The sequence below is a fragment of the Rissa tridactyla genome, chromosome 6 (genome assembly GCF_028500815.1).
Source record: "Rissa tridactyla isolate bRisTri1 chromosome 6, bRisTri1.patW.cur.20221130, whole genome shotgun sequence".
Classification (NCBI taxonomy): domain Eukaryota; kingdom Metazoa; phylum Chordata; class Aves; order Charadriiformes; family Laridae; genus Rissa; species Rissa tridactyla.
Genome location: NC_071471.1, coordinates 11,594,136 through 11,604,348, shown reverse-complemented (window position 1 = coordinate 11,604,348; position 10,213 = coordinate 11,594,136). Strand labels below are relative to the sequence as shown.

At 51.9% G+C, this 10,213-nt stretch overlaps 1 protein-coding gene across 2 annotated transcripts in view; it reads left to right on the top strand.

The window, feature by feature from the left end:
• The first annotated feature begins 711 nt into the window (after positions 1 to 711).
• INPP5D (inositol polyphosphate-5-phosphatase D) overlaps positions 712 to 10,213 on the top strand; it is a 60,466-nt gene continuing 50,964 nt past the window's right edge. For both annotated transcript variants that reach the window (XM_054206567.1, XM_054206566.1), the window contains exons 1-2: positions 712 to 945; positions 5,875 to 5,938. In XM_054206567.1, coding sequence (XP_054062542.1) covers positions 812 to 945; positions 5,875 to 5,938 — 198 coding nt within the window. In that variant the 5' untranslated portion in view covers positions 712 to 811. The remainder of the gene's footprint in view (positions 946 to 5,874; positions 5,939 to 10,213) is intronic.

The window sequence follows — 10,213 nt, the reverse complement described above, 5'->3', positions numbered from 1 at the left end:
TGCCACGCGGCACAGACGAGGGGCAGATGCACAGACAAAGAAAAGGGAAGTGAGAGCTCCAGTTCTCCCCCCTCTGACGCAGGTTGCCAGAAATGGCTTTGCTCCATCCCACCTTCAGGGATTTAGAGGAGGAAAGGTCTTTGAATCCGTATCACGGTAGCTGACAGGGAGCTTTGGTCACAAATCCCCAGAGAGAATCAGCCTCTGAGTCTGCTTCTGTGCATGGAAACATGCAAGGGTAATTAATATTTTTTTTTTCCTTTAAAGTCTCGTTCTCACCCCTAGCTGGATGTGAGGAGTAGACGAGGCAGAAACGGGGCAGGCAGTGCTAAGTATCCTAATGCATAGTGTGTTCCTGATTAACCTGGGATTATTTATTCCCCGTGGAGACCTGTAGTGGGTAGGACAGACAGACAGACAGGAAAAAGATGGAAACTCAGAGGGTCTGGCAAGGGACCGTAAACGGGATGGCAGGCCACCAGCGCCTGGGGGACTGAATCGGTGGGGGAGCAGAAGGGGTCCCCGGCTGGGACTCTTCGATAGATGAAGGGGGAGGGAGGGGCAGGGACCACGGGCTGGCTAGTCGCCTGGGCTGCAGCACAACGAGGGAGAGCGGGGGTGCAGGAACATGTCACGCTCACTCTCTGAGCTGTTTGGGTTGAGGAAGTTGTCCGCGGCTGAGTTTCCTTTCCCTCTCTGTACTATTGAAACAGGAAGCTGGTGAGCTGAAGCTGCCTGATCGTTACACACAGACACACAGGCAGCTCTGGCAGCTCCTGTGTTGGCATTCGGGTTTCCTCCAGTTCCAGCGATGGATCAGTGCTGGTACCACGGCAACATCACCCGCTCCAGAGCCGAAGACCTCCTCTCCAAAGTAGGCAAGGATGGCAGCTTCCTTGTGCGGGCCAGTGAGTCAGTCGCTTCGGCGTATGCACTCTGCGTGCTGTAAGTACAGCTTTCCACCTCGCGCTTCACGCGGACACTCCTGTCCCCGCTCATGTGGGGTATTGCCCCCTGCGTCCTGGCCAGCCCAGAGGCAAACGGCGGCTGGACCCGCTGGGGAGGAGCAGCCCACCTCCCAGCGCAGCTGGTGTCCCCTGGCTGGGCCGCGGGGCAGGGACGGGCTGGGAGCAGGGCCAGGCTCAACAGAACCATGGTCTTTTCTGTGCTGCTCACGCTGCTCCTGCCCCTCGTTCAAAAGGAGAGAATAATCAACGGTACTGCAGGTGCGCTCTGAGGAAATGCAACCTCCTGGCCTCTTGGAGCCGGTTAACAACTTGGGGCAGGTATTTACACTTAACAACTCGAGTACTGAGCTTGGTGACCCCCCAGGCACTTGTCTTGCTCTGGTCCAGCGTGCGATTGACCCACCTGCTTGTATGATGCCGTGTCCTATTTGGCAAAAGGCTTGAAACAGTTCCTGGAGCCGTGCACGATACGCCGGGCACAGCGGTGATTCTGCTGGCGTCGTTAATGTGGCTCACGGGGTAAATTTTTCATGGGGAAAATAGGGAGAGGGAAGACGTGCTGGCAGCCCTGACCCCCCTGTTCCAGGCTGGGGACCAGAGAGGAGGCCTTCTGCCTGGGGTCTGTAGGCATTACTCCTGGGGGGGCAGGAGTGAGAGGAGGGTGAAGTCAGTAGGTGAAGCCTGAGGCTTTTGACTTTGCATTATGGAGAGATAAGAGAGCTGCTCTGCTTAGGAGAGATCAAGAGAGCCTCTGCGGGACCCTGTTCTGCCTCTCGGAGTCCTCTTTGCTGCCGTCGTGAAGGACCTTAATAAATCTTGTTTCATCCTTACCCCCGTGAAATTACAAGCAAGTTTCGGGGTGCAGTTTGTTTCTGAAAGTGTACTTCTTGCCGTGGTGAAGGTGGTGCCGCTGCTGTTGGTAGCTCTGGTCTAACAGCTCATCTCTGAGGTCAGGCCGCTGGTGACGGCAGAGTCTGCTGCAGGGGTTCGTCCGCAGAGGAGCGCGGGGCTGGCGCCGGCGCTGGGAGCGTGGGTGTCGGGCCCTCAGAGATGGCTGGCGGGGCGATGGGGGTGCTCATAAAGCCCAGAGAGCCTCTCTGCCCGCCTGTTAGGATGTTTGTAATAACACGGGGAAGGGTTTTGTCCGTCCGGAGGGGGCAGAGAAGGAAGGGCAGCTGCAGACGGATAGCCAGGACAAGCAGGAGGAAGGAGGGCGATCATGTAGCACCATGGGGCTGAGGGGCCAAGTTGCAAGTTGGGGAACATTTTACTAGAGTAGACTGTTGCTTCCATTGAGTGTTTTTAGTTCTAGACCCCTTTGATGTGCCTTGTAACCAGTATGTACACAAAATATTTGTACAGAGTGATGTCAGGGATCGCAGAAAGGGAAGGTGCTGTAAAAATGTCTACTAACAGGCATTTGCATAAGCTTTTCCATTGTAAATGTTTACGCAGCCAACTTTGAAAGCCTTTTGTGACTTGAGAGACATGGGATCAGGAAATAGAAACAATATCATGACCAGGATTTTCTGAGCCGGGAGCCAAAGGTTATGTTCTTAAATCCATTCTGAGGTGGCTAACGTGAATGGCTTGATTAAAGGGATGGGGAGCACCCAGCCTTGTCAGCCAAGAGCAGCCGGAGCCATGGTTTGAAGGGCTGACATTAATTACATGCTGAGAAATGTCCCACAGACTTCAGTCAAAGTACCTTAGAAGCTTTCTGTTAGTTAGTAAAGAGAAAGGGTTAAGGCGGTGAATAAGTCTTTCCCTCTGAACGTCATCTTGACAAAATGGGCAGCTCTGCCGAAGCTGAAAACTTCCTCGGAGATGTATCGGTTTCAGCTGCGTTATTGACTAGAAGGTGTTTGAAGTTTGAGCTCTTCAGTGACTTCTGTTTAAAAAACAGAGAGGCTGGAGACAAAGAAGGAGAGAGAGAGAGAGAGAGAGAGACAGGGGAATTGAAAGCCTGGCTGCAAAAGGCTTTCACAAAAAGAGAATTATGTTGAAAGTGAGAAAGTGTCAACTATGTATAGATAAGGAAAACAAAAAAACCATGAAATTTGCTCTGAAAAAGAAGTGTCATATTCTACAAAGCTCTAATATTGGGCAGATCAGTCAAAATCCAGCAAAAGCACTTAATTATATCATAGAGTGAAATAGTGATTTTCTTGAAGTGCTGCTTTAGGGAAATAGGGTTTGGATAAATACAGGCAAGTAAAGGAGGCGTATTTGCAGGGCCTTGTAGAGTGTCTCCCCTCCTTTTCTGAGACTTCGGGCAGCGGCGTTTCACTGAGCCCAGAGCCGCAGCAGTCAGCGCGGGCGGAGGGAACGCTCCTCCCCTTGCGCGGCTGTCCTCTGCTCCACTGGTCACACTGCCCCATAAAAGGCAAGAAGCAAAGCCGTTTTCCTCCTCCTCTCTCTGTGCCTGGATCTGCCAGTTTACTGACAAGAAACGGGCTCCTTAACTTACCTGGAGGGGAACGCCTGCCTCCTGAAACCAAAAAGCGCCTGCTGGGCATTCACAGCGTGCTGCACCTGAACTGCTATGGTTCCTCCAGGGGACTTTCTGTTGGTGGTTTGTGTGTGGATGGCTGCAGGATTGACAGCGCTCCCAGAGATGGCCCTCAGAGGCTAGCTGCAGCTTCGGGATGCCTCTCGGAGGACACTGCCTGCCAGGTGCCATTTCCAGCCCCACCAGTGCATATAAACACGCACGGCAGGAGAGGAGAGAGAAAACACAAGCCTTGTCCCCTTTCCTCCTCTGGTTGGCTGAGAGGACAGAGGTGACAGTACTTGGAGACATCTTTAAGCTGAGGCTGACGTTATATTCCACACACACGCTCTCCCACCCCCAGCTCTCCCCAGACAGCCTGAACGGTGGTTGAGCAACTCTGAGCTCAGCCCAGTTTTTAGGGAGGACCTGGGACGCGACAGTAATTGGGACCACATAACCTGACAGTCAGGATGCTGAGGAGAGAAAGCCTAAGGGTAGAAATGGAGGAAGCGTCGCAGTCTTCTCCATCCCCATGTGCTAAATTAGGGGACGGCTAACGAGGATTCTTGCTTTTGATCCCAGGAAGTGCTCCTCCCTGTGCCAGTCTCACCCAGCAGCCCTTCCTTCCTCGCTCTTCCACTGGTCTTACCTGTCCCCAGCCTAAACCTCTGTACAAGTGTTATGACAGCAGCTTCCTAAGGCCTGGGTGATGGGGTGCTTTCTGTGAAGGTAACGAGGAGGGTCCTCTTGTGATGCAGGAGCCATTGAGCTTGTTTGTTTATCAGTTTCATAATCTCCACACACACAAATTTTCTCTCATCAGCTGCATGAGCAGTTCTGCTTAGCTCCGTTTGCATATCGGCAGGAGGAAATGGTGTAAGAGAACTGCATTGACAGATAAAAACAAAATCCGTACCCTTTCTGGGGGCATATCCTCATCTGGCGTTACTGCCCCGGGCTTGGTAAAATTAGCAGTGTTTTGGCAATCCAGAGCAGCTGGGGATCGTGTCTGTGACTTCCAGCTCCGTACCAGATCCTCAGATGTGTGAAGGAATAGGTGCATTTGAAATGGTCTTCCATCGCTTAGTGACGCCGTGTTGAGCTCTGGGAGCAGTTCTCATTCTTCTGTGTCGTTGGCGTTAATGTGATCAAAAGGTACAGGTTCATGTGGTTACATGACAAAATCCTCCAAACACCCGGGAAAAAATCTCAGCTATGATTAACGCATAGTTTCTTTTTCATTTCCAATTGCTCTTTGTGACACCTTGTTATAAGACTGCCTAAAATCCTGGCGCGCTCTCTCCTGCATGGAGTGATTCTGGAAGGCCTGTGATGAACAGACTCACAACAGAATTGTAAGAGAGATGAGGATGTTTTAGTGATCTGCCTGATCTCCCTAGCTGGGGGGCTGACCTCAGCCCACATGTCGTGACGGTTCCACAGGTAACGCAATGTTGCTGTTGCGGCCAAGGAAGCTCTGAGAGTGGATTCCATGTTTTTCCTTTGAGAGGACGGGGTTGAAGCCAGCATCATTTGCTGGCGTAAAGCCATGGGGTATGTTTTAACAGAGCGCTTTGCAGGTGACTTCAAAGATTTGATCAGTCCGTCGTTCACTTGGGAGAAAGGTAAAAATATATTTATTTTTTTAGGGCAAGCTCCACAAAGCTCAGCAGCTGCTGAGGAAGGTCATGCTTACCCCCTTACAGGCTTGCTGTGGACTCTCTCTTGTGCGTTAACGTGGCCCTCCGCTGGGCAAAAGACTCCTCCATCCCCCCTTTAAATAAGAATTGAATCTCGTTGAATTTAGCTGGGACACAATGTTCATTATGGCTGATTTACAGATGCACAAGTACAGTGTGCACCCACACCAGGATGGCACGATGGGGTTTTCATTTAGGCTGTGGTTTAGGTTTTGTGCGTGAAAACGTGCCTAGCAATCAGCTGTCTTACTGTGATTTAGCTGGAATCCATTATTTGTTTTCTTTCCACTACAAGCCAGTGCACATACTAGCCCTTCAATTTACTCATTCATTGCTGATTTTGGCCCTGTGTCTTTTGGATTTCTGCTTTTTCATTCCTTCCTGAGACACCCACTCTACTGACAGCTAGAGCCATTTGGTGTTTTCTTTCTTTCTGGCCAGAAGAAGAGTTGAATAACTCACTCTGAGGCCGATGCTGATATTGCTTTCTGCAGTGACATCTGCAAACATGTTGTAGTGACCAGGAACATTTTAGGTTTGTGTTAGTTCACGGACTCTGGGGAAAGAAATGAAAAGAAATGTTTAAAACCCTTGCGCATGAAGCCATGTATGTGTCTCAGGATCTCCCCATACTTTTTCTCATGGGGAGGGGCGCCACGGTGTTACTCCCATCTGGAGATGGTCTAACCATATCTCCTCTGATCTGTTCCAGGTTCCGGAATTGTGTTTATACCTACCGAATTCTGCCCGATAAAGAAAATAAGCTAATTGTCCAGGTAAGCCGCGCTATGTACCGTTCGGTCCCATGAAGACGCTCGCTGCTTTTTTTTCAAAGTAATTCTAACCCTGAGAGAAAAAGGATATAAGGAGTTACAGGGATGATGGAAATTCTAGTCTCCAGTCTGCTGCTCTGGCCGTCGGCACGCTCTCTAAATGCGTGTGCCTTCAGTCCAGTGGCGCCGCCACGTTTTGTATAACTGAGAACCTCAGCCCAAGGAATACCTTTTCCTCTGAAGCCTGCTTCTTATCAATATGTCTTTTCAGGCCGAGATTGCATCATGATTTACCTCCACCCAGAAAATGTAAATTGAGTTGTGGTCTCAGGATCCAGAAAGTACCAGGACTGAGGGCAGGAGTTTCAGATGTTCCGTTTATTCCTATCCTGCTTTAGGATCCTAAACGAGCCACTTCCCCTTTCTGTACCACCTCTCAGCCCTGGTTTTCTCAAGATAGATCATGAAACTTGGGGTGGGGAGGGAGGCACGGTCTCTTACAGCCTCAAGAAGTGGGCTTGGGTTTCCCGTCAGGCAGTGGGGGCTGTAGCCTACCCATCCTCTCAGCACAGCCAGTGCTGCATGGGTATCCCCTCTGAAACGAAATGGAAACGTCCGTGATGCCCACATGCCCCAGTACGCCCTGCTCTTCAGAGCAGGTCTACGTTCGTTCCTTCCCACTTCAAACGACGATTAGCTTCCCACACTAGAAATATGGATTTCTACCAACTACACGCGCAGCTTGTGTGGCTCATGTGCACCATGTTACTTCGGCATTTCCCGATGTGCTTCAGGGGCATCAGTTTTCCTTGGAGATCTGCACCAAAGAGGCAGCATGTCTGAAACTAGAGCGATTGAGTTAGTGAGGACGGTTGAGTGCCAGCAGCTTCTTTCAGCTCTGGGCTGTTGATAAAGGCTGTGGGTTGTGTGTCCTGGGTGCACGCACACAGCCCAGCTTACTTGAGAGCCACCTGTGCGCAGCTCGAGCTGCTCTGAGGAGCCCCACTCAGATGCAGCTCTGCACAGATGCAGCTGGATTGCCACCAAGGCCAATTCCAGGCTCTCCGCGCTGCGCTCCTGAGGACTGTGCACCCGGGGCGAGCCACTGGCATCAGCGCGGTGCCCGGGGGGTTTCCCCAGGGCCGTTGAGATCCCTCTGCCTTGCTTGGCCCAGCACTTCTGTTTCTGAGGAGGAACTGGCGGCAGGACACTACGCCAGACTTGTCCCGGCTCTGTATGCGTTACTATGGCATGTCACCACGTTACCAAAGCACATCCCTGAAATGTTATTAGCAACTAGAGTTGAGAGGCCTGTATGTGTATTCTCACAAATAGCGAAGATTCTATCCTTGAGCTAATGAAAAGAACTCCTCATCAAGGGAGGCAAGCGTTGTATCATTCTCGAGGAAGCACATCGAGCATAAGGACCTCGGGGATGGTACTAACCTCCACATTTTGAGAAGTTTAGCCAACTTTGCAGGAAAGTGAAAATTTTCTTAGTGTCCTAAGCTGAACTACCTTCATTATAATACTAAAAATCACACCCATAGGTCAAGAAGACCCTTGCCCAGGTGAAGACCCTTCCCTTGAGCATACATGGCAGCTATTACTTGATGGTGTAATCGTATGTAAATTACCAACCAATCAAATATAAGTAGGAAGTACTAAAATTATAATCTGATGGGTGTGCATGATAGGAAGAGAGATCCCCCATGCACCTGGTGCCATAAATAAACATCGGCTTTCTAAACTACAAACCTCGTTTAGAGAGTGATAGTTTTGTCAGGGATTTTGGTAACAACCAAAGCGACTCCATCTTCCCAGAGCACCAGGCGACGCTGTGTGGAGGAGCCTGCGCAGGCTCTGCAGGCTGCCAGCGTGGGGCCAGCACTCAGCTGTGACGAATAACCTGTCATTCTGATCCGGCTCCACACAGTATGCTGCAGGTTGTTTGTAGTAATACTCGATTTTTCCCCATCATCTGATATATTTTAGCCTTATTGTCCTAAGTCATAGAATCACAGAATGGTTTGGGTTGGAAGGGACATTAAAGCCCACCCAGTGCCACCCCCTGCCCTGGGAAGGGACATCTCCCACCAGACCAGGTTGCTCCAAGCCCTGTCCAACCTGGCCTTGAACCCCTCCAGGGATGGGGCAGCCACAGCTTCTCTGGGCAACCTGGGCCAGGGGCTCACCACCCTCACAGCAAAGAATTGCTTCCTCAGATCTCATCTAAATCTCCCCTCTTTCAGCTTAAAATCGTTACCCCTTGTCCTATCACTCTACTCCCTGATAGCGTCCCTCCCCATCTCTCCTGTAGGCCCCCTTTAGGGACTGGAAGGGGCTGGAAGGTCTCCCCGGAGCCTTCTCTTCTCCAGGCTGAACCCCCCCAGCTCTCTCAGCCTGTCCTCACAGCAGAGGGGCTCCAGCCCCCTGATCATCTTCATGGCCCTCTGCTGGCCCCGCTCCAACAGCTCCATGTCCTTCCTTGTGCTGAGGACTCCAGACCTGGACGCAGTTCTGCAGGTGGGGTCTCACCAGAGCGGAGCAGAGGGGCAGAATCCCCTCCCTCGCCCTGCTGGCCATGCTGCTTTTGATGCAGCCCAGGATGCAGCTGGCTTTCTGGGCTGCAAGCGCACGTTGCTGGCTCACGTTGAGCTTCTCATCCACCAGCACCCCCAAGTCCTTCTCCTCAGGGCTGCTCTCAAGCCATTCTCCACCCAACCTGTATTTGTGCCTGAGATTGCCTTGACCCAGGTGCAGGACCCTGCACTTGGCCTGGTTGAACTTCATGAGGTTCACACAGGCCCATCTCTCCAGCCTGTCCAGGTCCCTCTGGATGGCGATCCCTTCCCTCCAGTGTGTCGACTGTGCCACACTGCTTGGTGTCATCGGCTAACTTGCTGAGGGTGCACTCAGTCCCACTGTCCATGTCTCCGACAAAGATGTTAAACAGCACGGGTTCCAGTACTGGCCCCTGAGGAACACCACTCGTCACTGGTTTCCACTTGGACATTGAGCCGTTGACCGCAACCCTGGTGTGATGGTGTGCTGTGATGGTAAGATAGGTGTCCAGAAGGCGATATGGTGTTTATCATTATTTACAGTACCAAGAGCAGCTGCAGAGATCAGGATCTCGTAGTGCCAGAGTGCAAGGAAGCCCCCAGGCAGGGGGGGTGCCGGGGAGACCTGAGGCCCAGGGAACAGGTATAACTGTCCGAATCCCACAGCAGCTGTGTGGCAGAGTCAGGATGGGAGCCTGGCACGGCTAATGATGTCCTTGCTCTTCGATGTCCTTGTCTGAGAATCATAGAATCATTTAGGTTGGAAAAGACCCTTGGGATCATCGAGTCCAACCATCAACTCCACTCTACAAAGTTCTCCCTTACACTGTATCCCTTAACACCACATCTAAACGAGTCTTAAACACATTCAGAGATGGTGACTCCACCACCTCCCTGGGCAGCCTATTCCAGTGTCTGACCACTCTTTCTGTGAAGAATTTTTTCCTAATGTCCAGCCTAAACCTAAGTAATGTCCAGCCTAAACCTACCCTGCTGCAGCTTGAAGGTGCCAGTCTTTGCCCTGTCACCGCGATGAGGAAGGGAACTTGTGGAACCCTAACTCTGAGCGGGTTTGGGGTATGAGTTTGGCAGCTGCTCTGTCTTTTAGGCAACAAGCACAGGAATGATCACGTGCTGGGTTTTCACCTGAGGGGGAGGAAGAAGGGACGGCCAGAGGTTACCTGCAAGGGCAGCCGCACAACCCTGCGCTTTGCCCTTATGTGCCCTGGACGGGTCTAAGCACCCTGGGAAGCCCCATCCTCGTACCCCGGCTGCCCTGCCGGTACGTCCTGCGAGCGATGCTGAGCGTGCAGCCTCTTCTAGAAGGGCACGGACACCACAGGTTACAGGAGGGTTTGAAATCTGTGTTCGGAGCACCATGGCTGTGCGCAGGCAGCTCCCCGGGGCGTGCTGGGCTGCTCCCGGGACCCGCCAGCTACGGCACGGTGCAGGCTTGGCATCTTCTCTGCATTACAGCCTGGGAAGATGCCGGTTACGTTTCCCAGTTTGTACTGGATTTGTAATTTTTTTTCCTGCTGTGACATAGGACCCATTTTTGTGCGCAACTATTCCATTGGTCCACCGATTGGAGCACTGCATCCGTAAGAAATCAGTATTTCTCCCTGCTGTGGCAACGGGGCAGCCTCTCGTGCTGGATGAAGGTTTATGAACAAGCAGAAGGTGTGACTGATGTCCGTCAGCCCAGGCTTTCCCC